The 12,575-nt window shown below is 38.8% G+C and overlaps 3 protein-coding genes across 3 annotated transcripts; all 3 read right to left on the minus strand.

Annotated features, from left to right (window-relative positions):
- Positions 1–2,130: 2,130 nt before the first annotated feature.
- On the minus strand, positions 2,131–4,732 carry LOC131428954 (serine/threonine-protein kinase fused). The gene is made up of 4 exons (XM_058593012.1): positions 4,608–4,732; positions 2,470–4,550; positions 2,279–2,408; positions 2,131–2,219 (listed from the first exon to the last, which is right to left on the minus strand). The coding sequence occupies exons 1-4, from the start codon at positions 4,716–4,718 to the stop codon at positions 2,154–2,156; spliced, it is 2,388 nt and encodes a 795-aa protein (XP_058448995.1). The 5' UTR covers positions 4,719–4,732; the 3' UTR covers positions 2,131–2,153.
- On the minus strand, positions 4,728–7,552 carry LOC131428947 (chitooligosaccharidolytic beta-N-acetylglucosaminidase). The gene is made up of 3 exons (XM_058593007.1): positions 6,062–7,552; positions 5,328–5,999; positions 4,728–5,264 (listed from the first exon to the last, which is right to left on the minus strand). Exons 1-3 carry the CDS (start codon positions 7,077–7,079, stop codon positions 5,083–5,085), a joined length of 1,872 nt encoding a protein of 623 aa, XP_058448990.1. The 5' UTR covers positions 7,080–7,552; the 3' UTR covers positions 4,728–5,082.
- A 142-nt stretch (positions 7,553–7,694) lies between these two features.
- On the minus strand, positions 7,695–12,158 carry LOC131428958 (retinal homeobox protein Rx-B). Its single transcript, XM_058593016.1, has 3 exons — positions 11,779–12,158; positions 8,204–8,315; positions 7,695–8,139 (listed from the first exon to the last, which is right to left on the minus strand). The coding sequence occupies exons 1-3, from the start codon at positions 11,983–11,985 to the stop codon at positions 7,763–7,765; spliced, it is 696 nt and encodes a 231-aa protein (XP_058448999.1). The 5' UTR covers positions 11,986–12,158; the 3' UTR covers positions 7,695–7,762.
- Positions 12,159–12,575: the final 417 nt, after the last annotated feature.

Here is a 12,575-nt window from a genome sequence, read left to right on the forward strand (position 1 = left end):
TAGGATAAAAGTGCAGATCAGCATGAGAATGCCTTCACTGCTGCACGCTATCACAAGCGGATGCCGAAAACATTTCTCCTCTAGTCACGTTTTTTTTTCGTCGATTTTAAGACGGGCCTCCTCAATTAACCAACACCACTATGTTCGCTGCTAGGCAACAGTAGATGTAACAAACTGAATGGAGGTGTAATAGATAATATTGAGTCATTATAATTATGTGAAAGGTCGTTATTCACTATTATGTTATTTTCTTATCCGCTCGGTGGGTGGTTGTAAATTGTAACTCCCCATTGGGGACTAAGAGGCGTGTGCGGAAATAGTGCTGCATTTGGTTTATGAAATAACTGAACAAGCAGAAGGGCGACTTTGTGTCTCATTCGGTGACCCGCTTGCAACAACAGTCAAATCCGACAGAGAGTTAGTTGTCTGGAAACGAGAAGGGGTTTAAGGAAAGGAAGGAAAAAAAGCGCAAACCTTGTTTCTTGCCTCAGAAAAATGGTGAAGAAGAATGAGAAAAACAAACAGCACATGCCAATAGGGTTGTGCCGAAACTCAGTTCTTGACAATATTTTGACGGCGATTTGTGATACCTAATCTAGACTTATTATATACCTAGTGTAATTCTAAAATTTCCACGAATAGTGTTTTTATAGCGAGCTTTAACTTGCCAACACCTAACCAATATTTAATCACCCCCAGCGCATTTCCACGCTAACCTCCGGGCTGATCTGACCGAAGGAAAACCGGATTAACAAGCCTCGTACGCAGATTGATCACACGAGAGAGGTAGGAAATCAAATGTTTTCTTTTCCGTAATCGCATAATACATAGAGCCGCACCAGCATTAGATAGAGGAGAGCAAAACAACCTTTCGCAGTCTCAGTGGTCGGTTAACTGCAATAGATGCATTTTTCTGCACTTTACCTCTTCTACGGAGCATGTGGAAAAATAAATTGTCGAACAAAGCAAGTCGTATCGAGACCAAGGCGAGAGGAAGGTACCATCCAAGCTATTGAACGACCAAGCCGAGTGTTCAAGGTAAAGTATGTTAATACACGTAACATGAATCACTGCTCACATCAGCCGAATCGAGAACTCTAAGCTGCATTCCCACACAAATAATTTCTTAAAACGACAATGTTGATCATCCATCATAGACTTTTCTTCCGCTTTTCAACAGAAGATTGTTCCGTTAAAACTAGAAATTTCGAATTCAATGTTTGTTGAAAATCGGTAGCATGCATAATATTTAAAACAATTACTAGATTTTACTAATAATTTGGGCTTGATTTGTGGAAATGCCAAGCGAATCTGTTTTGTAACACGTCCTACAAACCCTCAATTGCCGTACGGCTTGCAAAATGCGGAGAAACTTCATCACTGCGTAGACTAGAGTGTAAGTGTAAATGAATAGCTTATTTACTTCCGCTCAGGGGCGATTATCAATCCAGTTTAGATCCCAGGCATGCAAGCATGATGCCAAGCATAGTAAGAAAGCGGTCATTGACCTTGAAGTAGACTATGTCCGCAAAGCTGTCTTAGTTCCTTAAACGGGTGAGCCTAGTTTTGTTCGTTTGGTCTCTGAATGTTGGCATTGCTACCAGTAATGAGTACGCACCTTTCCCATAATTAGTAAATTAGAAACCACCAACTTTGTTTTGGTTTCCCATAGTAGTTCTAGAAGTGGGACGATCACAGTTTCCAGTAAAGTGGTACACCACTTTCGCCAGACTAATGAGTAATGATGACCATACGAAAAGTAACAGTAGTGTTCGTTCAATATCGATCACCGACAGCGAAACAATCAAAACATGAACCACATGTTTCATATTTATCTACTTTCACACCGCTGCTATCAGTGAACATCAAGTGGCGTACCGAGGTCGTATCCGTGAGCTGTTTTTACTGCTGAATTAGGATCTCTCAGTTGACTTAAGTTCTAGTCTAAAAGTCTCCCAATTTTTGCTTTAAACTGGGAAATAGACTGATAAAAGTTTACAAAAGAACACAGAAGAAAATGATTTCCACATACCCTATTCGATTGACAAAAAAAATCCGAAATCCTTATTCCAAGTGAACGTTTCAGGTGACTTTTTCGATTCTTGATCTAACAAAATATTCAATGAAACACATGCACTATAAAATAACATTTTTTAATAGGCAGTTTCTGCAGTAATAAACGAAAGGTATTTGAATTCTTCCAGCACACATTTGGCTTCCTGGAAAGAAAATAAACCGTTTCAGAATGACTAAAACAAAAAAAAACGATTCAACATACTGTTTTCACATCCAATGTTTGATCATCCAGCAAAGATTCTAGAGATTCTTTGATCTCATTGGTCCAATGTTTCTGCAATGCCAAACAACTGAATCTTGCCAGAATACGAAGCAACGTGCAGGTCCGGTGCCTGTTGAGCAAATCAAATTCAATGGAATGGAATATTACGTTAAAAAAAACTAATATTTTACCTCAAAATCGCATCCTCGTGATTCAACATATGCAGCAGACTCACGTTCTCGTGAAAAACTATTTGTTCAATAATTTCTGCATTTTCCGGTAGTTCTCGCAAGGCACAATTTAGCACTGCTAGAATCGAACAACTCAATCTTACGTAGCTTTCGTTTGTTCGGGCAGCATTGATGAAACTTACAAACAGTTCCTTTGCTCCAAGAATCTCGATTGCATCACAAAATTGATTCAAAAAGTTTTCCCCAGAATGTACCAGGAAACAAATGAGATCGTAAACTGCCGTTAACGTTTTCACTTCGTCGTTATCCAACGAAGACAACTGTCGAATGGAGGCATCTGATCGAGTCAAATTGTTCGCCGGTGTGTCACACGATTGGCTCTCGCTATTGGAAGCATTCAATTTCTTATTACACAATAGTTTCGAAGCATATACGAGATTAGGAACTAATTTTAGTTCTGCATAGACGCTGAGGATATCATTAATGATTGCTGGTGGGGCGTCAATTGCTAGCGGTAGTCCTAATAAATTCGCCACATTTTCGATAACTTTTGAACTTGCACGGCAGTTCCTCAATGGTGCTACAATAATACTAACAAAGTTTTGCTGTTTCAGCGAATCCAACTCGCCGTCAAGAATCTCCTGCATTGATTTCTGGAGGAATACCAACCATTCTTCATTTTCAATCGGAGGATTTTGTGATTCATCACACGAATCCCAACCCGGCAGGAGAGTTGGTGTGATTTTTTCAGTCTTTATATCTATTTCGGGAAGCTCTTCGGCGGAACTTTTATTGATGTTTTGTGAGTCTCTGTCCAGCTCTAACCTGATTGAGAAATTGTCAATATTTTGACTAAGTTTTCTGCGTTCCAGCTCTTGGGATTTGAATCGAAGGGATTGGTTCTGCACATTGATACTGTTTAGTCGATTGGCCAATTCATTCGGAGAAATTATCCTTTGCCCTTTCCTATCCAGCAAAGGAAAGTTATCGTTGTAGTTATTCACAACTAAATTAGGATTTTCCTGTATAAACTCCGCGTCGTTACCTAAAGGGTGATGATATTCTATTGTGCAGAAATCTGGATTGATTGCCCTTGCTTGCTCGGCTTCTGTTGCGCTATTCTTTCCAATTTCCTGTTGGGTAGTAGCATAGCGAACAGTGCCTTCCACACAATCCTCTGCATCGGTTTCAACAAATTCCATGTCACTTTGCAATATTACATTCATACTATCTCTTGACGAAGCCAGCTCATCATCATTGGATGCTTTCGTAGCCGCTGCCTGGCGTTTATTTCCAGCAGGCAGGTTATTTATGATATCCCCATACATTAAACGGTTCGTTTGTTTTCTTTTTTCATTGCTTTGTGAAGCCGTTAACGGGTTTGTGAAGGGTGATTCAGGTATGTCCTGTTCCAAAACCACAATGTGCCCTTTCACAAACGGATGTGTTATTATTTTTGCCCATGGCATCCGATGGGTGGGGTCTCTTTCTAGCAATCCTTGCACAAATGACATGCAATTGGCTGTGAGAAAGCTTGGCCATTTAATATATTGATTCCGAATTAATCGAACCAAATGGATCATCGAAGTGGAACTAAACGGAGGTTCGCCGGCCAACATTTCGTAAATTATACAACCAAGTGACCACAAATCCGCGTGATGGTCGTACGGTTTTGCCTCCAGAAGTTCAGGGGCCATGTATAACGGTGTACCTTTGATAGAAGTGAGAACGTGTGTACCCATTGTCATATTTCGAGCGAATCCAAAGTCACACAGTTTGGCCGTCATGTTTTTATCTAATAAAATGTTTTGCGGCTTCAAATCTCTGTGCAAAATTCGATGAGAATGCAGATAATAAAGAGCTGACACTAGATCGTACGTGATATTTTGAGTTTTTGGCTCACCAAGTGAGCCATCACGAAGCAGACTGTGAAGATCTGTTCTAGCAAACTCAGTTACGGCGATAATTTCATTTTCAGTTTCGAAAGAGTCTAACATACGAATTATGTTGGGATGTTGAAGGTTTCGTTGAATTTCGCACTCACCCCGCAGACCTTTCAAATCTCGACCTGATCGTCCTCGCTGGAAATTAGAAACCATCAATTGCACTTGCTCAGTTATACTTTGACTAAATATTACCTTGCTTATTATTTTCAGCGCCACTGTGATTTTAGTTTCCTTATTAACTGCTTTGTACACTTTCCCAAATGATCCTTCTCCCACTAAGTTGTTAATAAAATATCTATCCATGTTATCCGGTAAAGATTAAGCACTCAAGGAATTTCAATTACAATCAGGAAAACCTGTTCAAGTTAACAAACGGTCGCCGTGTATTTGACGATTTTCATCCTAGCCTACGTTTTCTTGTTTTACATTTAGAAGCTTAGACCGTGATTATTTACAAAAAAGAATTTCCGAAAGTAATTCAAACAAACTGAAAATACAATCTATTTCTATATGAAAATCATGAAGATAAATAAAAATAACACCAAAATGACAGTTCGGCCTGTCACGGAACGCAAACTTTTGCGTTTCTCAATGTTCGGTCATTGCGTCAATATTCTTATTGGACCGATGATGTTCGAAAGTTTTGCGGCTAAATCTAGTTTGATTTTTACTGGCATTCTCCTTCATTTTGCTCACACCAATTAGGCGTTACTGCTTCGGGACTCAAACCACGCGTTATGAGACGGCGACGTTGGCGATTGAATCGCCCTTCCACCTTGGATGCATCGATCGTTGGATTTGTCCACAAGCGCTCTCCGACTGCTGCCAATCGTGGCCAGGTGCGAGAATCTTCATGAAAATGAAAATGCAACATTGTCGTTTGAATTAAGCAAACAATTATCAATTTCTTACCTAATGAATACTCGTCTATGAATTCTGTCCAAACACAAGCTTCTCCCCCCAGGACTAAGGTATTGTTTAGGATTCTATTATTGTAGACTTTTTTCCAATTATAGTAACTCGTGATACCCCAGAACCCATGATCAAAGTACCAAGCATTTTTAGTTGAAATTATCAATCGATAACCTTTCTGCAGCAGCTGCTTAGGTAAATCCTGGTTGCCTTCTACCCATGTTTGTATGATATACCGATCGTTCGATAAATACTGTTCAATTACGTTTGGATCGGTTAAATGGCTGGACCATAAAACAGTGGGTGAGTGGATTTCATTTGGACGAGTCCGATCCCACAGTTGCAGAACATTGTTTTGAAATTCTGCCCATAAATCCAGAAAATCTTTCGTTTCTCGACCTTTGCCATTTTTTCCCAAGTGGTCAACAATTTCCTGAGTAGCATTCCAGCAACCGAAAAACACTTCATCACCACCCATGTGCAGTATTTCTCCTGGTGGAATTAGATTAGCAAACTCGCTGTATACTTTTTGTAGTACCGTATAAAGGTTTGGATTTGCTGGGTTCAGTTGGCCACATGGAGGTTCAATGCAAAGTTTTCGCCATGGTTGTTCATTTATACAAACCGATAAATTTCCTAAACCGGCCGAGGGAGCCCATTGCCAACCGTTTCCTGTTAAGAACCGTATAATTTATACATACTTAAATTTCTTTTTCTATTATCAAGTACATTACCGGCATGAGCAGGAGCATCGAATTCCAATATCACTCGCACTCCACGATGTTTGGCATAGCTTACAATTTCACGGACATCTTGTTGACTGTAAACTTCTTTATCTGAATATGCTCCATACGTCGTTACCAGTGGTAAGCTAACTAATTCCAGTGGGAAACTTTGAGAATCTGTAACATGCCAGTGTAGAACATTCAGTTTTACTGAAGCCATGCCATCAATTTGTCTTTTGATGGCGTTCATTGGTATGAAGTTCCTGGCGGTGTCCAGTAAAAATCCACGATGTGAATAAACAGGCGCGTCACTTATGTGTGCCGCAGATATTATTAGCAAACAATTCCCATCGGAATAAGATTTTGGTGTTACTAGTTGGCTTAAAGTTTCCAAGGCATGACGTGCACCGAAAATAGTCTGCGCGATTACGATAACCTCTACATTATCTTCATAAGTTCCTATGTGCAATTCATAAGACTCGTTTGTCGTCCACGAAAGAGAAGTCTCGCCAATACGAACCTTGACAGAGACGAAGACGTTTGTTGGTGCATTGTGACTACAATTGCGTTCACATTCCTCCAACAGTGTTTTCACAAAAATTCGTTGCGTGTGATTCAAGTATGATCTTACTTCGGCATCGTTGGGACTATTGGAATAATCGAAAACTATATTCGCTGGAACAATTTCTTTTGTTTCTCGTTCCAGTCGCAGTGGTCCAGTAGGTATTGGCCACAATGATCCATACTGATCACAAAGTAACATACATTCGTTTATGGTATCGAAATATTTCTCATTTTCGGTTAAACTCCCACGATGCTTTCTGATGCACTTGCCTTTAATGCATTGAAACTTGTAGAGCGAATCACTTGCGCCGAACGTACATATCACACAGTTTGATAAAACCGCGATAATCACCAGCAGGAGGCTTGCTTCCGAAGTGACTGTTCTCATTGTAGCGTAAAATTGAACTGAATTCAATGGGTTAGCTTGCCTTTTATTGCTGCCACTGTTCATTAATAGCATCATGTGTGGAAAGTTGTAATGGTTTTTAGGAGTCTAAAATTATTTGGCGAGTTCTACATTTATCAGTGAAAGTTGCGCATAAGTTATATTTCATTGTTGGCCCAACAAATACACAAAAGTCACAAATAGACAGTATCGGCCAAAATATGAAAAAAAAAAAAAACAATCGCAATGTTCAATATAGTTATCGTACGTCGTGCTCATTAAAGCGCACAGCAAGAGCTGAGAGAAATGCACTCACGGCTGGGTAGTTATAAATTCAGCCAATTAATTATACTCGTACAATCTACACATGCGTAAGTAACAGTGCTACTTCATATTTGTACATCGAGAAAGTGAGCAATAGAAGTAAAACTGGTAAACTAACGATAATATGAATACCATTCTTTTTCGGTCAGAAATTATACGCAGTTAATGAAATAATGAATGAAATCAGTCGTGTGAATGATCGAGAACCAATTGTTAAAAAAAAATTAAATCAGTTTATTGAAAGCCCACGGGTACTCAGAAGCCCAGTTGAAAACAAAAATAAATTAAACCTACAAGTTATATCGAAACGTAAGGCATAGAAACAAAATCGTAAATTTGGTAGTCAAATCAAACACTAATAAGCCGAATAAAACTTTTCGAAGCGAAAATGACTCAACTGTATTTATGTACAAGTACTTCGGATGACGGTAAATAAATTAGTGTTTATTTGAGCTGCTGCTCGAATAATCAATACATCCACCATTGGTGGTGAGATCAATTTCTTCCGATCCATCCGACAGATCGCTACCGTTAGAATCGTCCGGATGTGCGGACATCCTCGATGAAGCCTGAATAGTGTCGTACAACGGTCGCCCGTCCCGAATGGATTCAGCGGTTTCTGCATGGGAATGATTCGATTGATAGACGGGGATACGTTTTTCTTCATCGGAGGGGTTGTTGTTGGAGCAGTTATTGGGCCCTTGAAATGCGGGATGCATCAGAGTGAATTCAGCTTCCTTCGGAGGAGACCCCGTTTCGGTAGACTTTTTACCCGGTGGAATATTGTTGTTCGGTGATGTCGAATTTTGGGAATCTAAAATAAAAAAACATTTATTGATCACAGCGGTAAAGAATTGGAGATAGTCTTGATAATCTACCAACAACTAATTGGGACGAACTGATGCCCAAGCACCGCATTCGCCATGCATCTTGTAAAAGCTGTAGTCTGGCCTGCTTTCTCCACTTCGCCCTGCGATTTTGAAACCAGACCTGAAAAAAATGTTACCTTTATTATACAGGAATTAGACAAAATATCTCCTTTCAGCTTCGGATACAATAGCTTTGCTTCGGCTCTAAGAAGCAATAGCACAGAAAAAATAGTTCAATACTGTTAGCGACGCGAAAACTCGAACTATCTCTCTAACTAATGGTTTTCGTATTTCGAGATAATTACTGGAGCCGTCACTCTACAATACATATTCTAAGAGTAAAACTTGTTCTTTTATATCTTAACATCAATTAATAGTAACACGTTTAAGCGTATGCTAATAGTTCGTGCAGTTATTTCAGGTGTTGTTATAATTCGGTAGTCATTAACCTATCTGTGCGTACAATAAAAAATGTCCGTAATAATAGTTACTTCCGCCTGCTGACAGGTTCACGAAGTAAAACGATTTTTGAGTGCAAAAGAATATTTAGCTGCTTCAACCAACTTTTCGAAAATTATGCGTACACACTTAGAAAAAATCGTGTAAATTTACGTCTTCAAAGACCGACGTATACGAGCGTCAAAAATGACTTGTTTTTACAGTGGATCTAACACATTTTTAAGCGCTGAAACATGTAAACTTACACATCTGCTTCAAAGATGGGGTATGTTTGACACATATTTAAACCATTTTTGTAAAAATCAGTCATTTTTCGAATTACGTTCTTATGGATTGAGCAATACAATGGTTCATGACGGGTTGGTAACGTTTGCCTTTTCCTACATTTGAAAAAATGCCTAGACGAAGACGAAGCTTTGAGAGTAATGAGAAACTTATGAAATACAAATAAAAATACGGCTTAAAAAACGCAAACCTTACTTTCAACTTCCATTCTGAAGAATCGGATGCTTTTGGCGAGAAATGGAGAAAAATCAAATCATCTGCGGCCCTGAAAAGAGCCTTGGAATCTTCATTCTGACAAAAATTTTGGTATTTGGCGCGTATATTCAGTAAAATCGTCCAAAATTTGACTCAAAATTATGACAGCGAAATTATAAATTATGATATTATGCTTATTCAAACGACATGTGAACATAATGCGTGTTTTACACTTATGAAAATCCTGTGCGAAGCGCTCAAATCGTTGTAATAGGAAAATTTCTCTAATAGACGAGATAACTTTGTTACCGTTCTGGAACGAAGTGGAACGATTTGAAAGATCGCGGTGAAGAGTCGAGTAAGTCTCAGCTACTTATTTCCAACGTATAGCAAATTTAAAATTCACACTAGTTTCGGAAAAAAAATGTTCGAATCTTTATATTTATTTTCTAGGGGTCAGCTAAATCTCTTGCATATATCAATTGTATGTTTTGAAAGTGTGGTTGTAATGGGAACGAGTCATTTCGCTGAAAGTCGTTTTGCCGAATAGGGTATTTCGCCGGGTTACTTTACCGAAATAGTATTTTTGAATACATCATATTATTGTTTTTTTGTTTTATTATGTCGCCAGGATAATTGATGTGGCGCAGCCACATAACCAAAGCCAAAATGGATCTGCGGCACAAAGCTACCGAGACGATTCCAGCTGAGTTGACCAGCGACCCGCCGTTGGAAGCGGCGACCTATCGCATATAAACCTGTAACCGCCTCGTTTGCCCGATCTACTCAAAGCTAGGTTGCTTTGCTTTAATTAGGTCCGAACGAGCAAAACCGAGGTCCGACAGCACACGAACCAAAACGGAGTGGCGAAGTCGCATTACATATTTCTTCAATTTCACTCAGTAAACCGAAAATATCACAAACATTTGGTAGATACACCTATGCAAATGCTTTGATGGTTAGTAGCTAATAAAGTCAATAAGTTTCTTAAGAACTCCGTTATGAGGTTTATGAATCAATCTTTATTCAATAAGTACAATTGTAGGTCAACAAAACGGGCGTTAACGCTATCATCTTTCAATTGTCTTCATTTCAAATCAATTCCAATTACGAGGTTAAGACAATCGCAGAATTCGGTGAAATGACCTATTCGGCGAAGTGGTCCATTCGGCGAAATGTCATTCCGCGGAATGGTCTTTTCGGCGAAATGGCTTTCGGCGAAACGGCTTTTGGCGAAATGAGCCTGACCAAGTTGTAATAATAAGGATTAGGATTATCATGAGCGGTAGTCTTCTGAAATTACTATCAGCAGTTAGGCTTTTCTTGTAACGTTGATATTGTGACACGCCATTAAACATATGATCGGGCTGAAGATCGAAGCTAGACGTTTCTGACTGGCTATAAATCGATCGAATACAAAACATGTGAGTGGAACAGACTCTGGTGAAAAACACGACGCCTTCCATTAATAATATCTCTAAATCCATATCAAGGTGGTTGATAAATTCGTGGATTTGGGTAATTGAAGACCGCCGGCAATGATCGACAGCTTGGATAGAAATACATTTTAGCAGGAAATCCTGCGCAATTTGGATTCAAAAAGTCGACTAACAAGGGATGAGCATGTCACTACTCTAGATAATTTCTCGGCAGTCTCTGTGTAACGAGACGCACTTGGAAATTAGATATTAACTCTTGATTTAAGCGCGATTTTAATGAAGAGTTGAGGTATTTCAACATGGACTTCTCAAAATAACATTGACGTTTTCATATATGGTGAAAAAATTCTCGGATTCGCAGATTATTGTTGGGGACGGGTATAGCCTGATGGGATAGTCGATGCCTTTCACGCAGCCCACCTGGGTTCGACTCCCAACCCCGCACATTGGGTCGTAATCGGGAAATCGTAGTGATGTACGCATTTGTTTTAAGCTAGAGCTTGTTACTTACAAACAAATTATGGTTGATTTCTGAAAACATATACCAGAATTGCTGTTTGCATTAAATTAATAGAAAAGTAATAATAACTGTTAGTAATCAATTTATTTCTACAATTTTTGTTCTGGGTGTATTGTCTCAGTATATTAGTCAACACTGATGAAATCTTCAACAGTTTGACAAATCTGATTGTTTGATAAATCAGTCACGACTTTAGGCCAGAAGATCTATTGATATGATACGTATTTCAAAAATTGATACAATGTCATGCTTCAACATTTCTTGTTGTATTGGTAAGAAAACTATAATAACTGCATTAGTATGGTAAGATATGCAATTGCGTAATTTAGCAAAACAAAACTTTAACATACAAATAAATAAATCACCTCTAAATTAGATTATTAGATATTTACAAAATTAATCTATTTCGATTCATTCCATGAAATAGATGGTTGAGATTGCAATTTACGCCTCCGCAGGGATTTAAATGAACCGTTTTTAATTCTGTTTAAACAATTGCACTGTTGGAGAAAATTATTTATCAAATCTGATAAATGTAGAATGTGACCTGCTGCTTCAAGCCGTTCACATCAAACACTGACCACTCATAAGTAATGATATATGTTATACAAATACAGCACGATCAAATTCCTCAAACCGATTCGCTCTTTAAAATCGCTACAAATGACAACGTTATAGAACTTCACCTGCACGCGTGCCTCACTGAGACTGATTCTCAAAGCGACCTCTTCTCGCAGAAACACATCCGGATAGTGAGTCTTTTGGAAAAGTGTTTCCAGTTCCTGTAGCTGCTGGGGCGTGAAGGTGGTTCTATTCCGTCGTTGCCGCCTTCGCCCAAACATATACTCCGTCAGTAAGTCACCGGGTAGCGGGGATAGAAAAGGTCCAGCCATGAGATCGCTCTAATCTCCAATTATGCACTCACAGACAATTGGTAACAGATAATTGGAAAATTATGTTAATAAAACTATCAGTGCAACACTTGCTGTTGGAACACAAATTGTAATTTTCAAAACTGGTAAAGGTTATCTTCAGATGTGCACAACCAAACTGCTCGAAGCCTACAATAGGACTGAAGATTTTTATCATAAACATCCCTTAAAATTGATGCAAATCTACATTGCCACCCCCTGCAGTATATAAATGTTTTTTTTTGCTTCACTACAAACATCAAGAGAGGAAGAGAACGAATGCGCTCCAGAATTGTGCGGTTCATTTCCACTATTTCCATTACCCTACCGGTGTACATTTGTATCCTGGTTCTATAAAGGGTTTGCGTTGAAGGGCCATCGTGCAAAGATAAATAGATCAATGAGGTAATAATTAGTTTATGTTCAGCTTCTATTGTTCGAGGCTCTTCAGCCAACGAATTGTGTACGATTTAACAGCAACATTTTCTTCCAATAAATTTTTAATGACTACAAATGAGTTCAAAGATGTTATAGAACAGTTTGAATACATATTTATGTTTTGAAGTAGTCAT

This window comes from Malaya genurostris, chromosome 1 (genome assembly GCF_030247185.1).
Source record: "Malaya genurostris strain Urasoe2022 chromosome 1, Malgen_1.1, whole genome shotgun sequence".
Lineage (NCBI taxonomy): Eukaryota > Metazoa > Arthropoda > Insecta > Diptera > Culicidae > Malaya > Malaya genurostris.

Excerpts from the sequence above, each read along its gene's own strand:
- LOC131428954 (XM_058593012.1), bottom strand. The coding sequence starts at position 4,718 with ATGGATAGATATTTTATTAACAACTTAGTGGGAGAAGGATCATTTGGG. Across the intron at positions 4,551-4,607 it reads CGCTGAAAATAATAAGCAAG|CGAGGACGATCAGGTCGAGA; the intron begins GTAATATTTAGT and ends TCTAATTTCCAG. Across the intron at positions 2,409-2,469 it reads CACGAGGATGCGATTTTGAG|GCACCGGACCTGCACGTTGC; the intron begins GTAAAATATTAG and ends TTTGCTCAACAG.
- LOC131428947 (XM_058593007.1), bottom strand. The coding sequence starts at position 7,079 with ATGATGCTATTAATGAACAGTGGCAGCAATAAAAGGCAAGCTAACCCA. Across the intron at positions 6,000-6,061 it reads CGATGCTCCTGCTCATGCCG|GAAACGGTTGGCAATGGGCT; the intron begins GTAATGTACTTG and ends GGTTCTTAACAG. Across the intron at positions 5,265-5,327 it reads CATAGACGAGTATTCATTAG|ATTCTCGCACCTGGCCACGA; the intron begins GTAAGAAATTGA and ends ATTTTCATGAAG.
- LOC131428958 (XM_058593016.1), bottom strand. The coding sequence starts at position 11,985 with ATGGCTGGACCTTTTCTATCCCCGCTACCCGGTGACTTACTGACGGAG. Across the intron at positions 8,316-11,778 it reads TCAGTGAGGCACGCGTGCAG|GTCTGGTTTCAAAATCGCAG; the intron begins GTGAAGTTCTAT and ends CATTTTTTTCAG. Across the intron at positions 8,140-8,203 it reads TTCGTCCCAATTAGTTGTTG|ATTCCCAAAATTCGACATCA; the intron begins GTAGATTATCAA and ends TTTTTATTTTAG.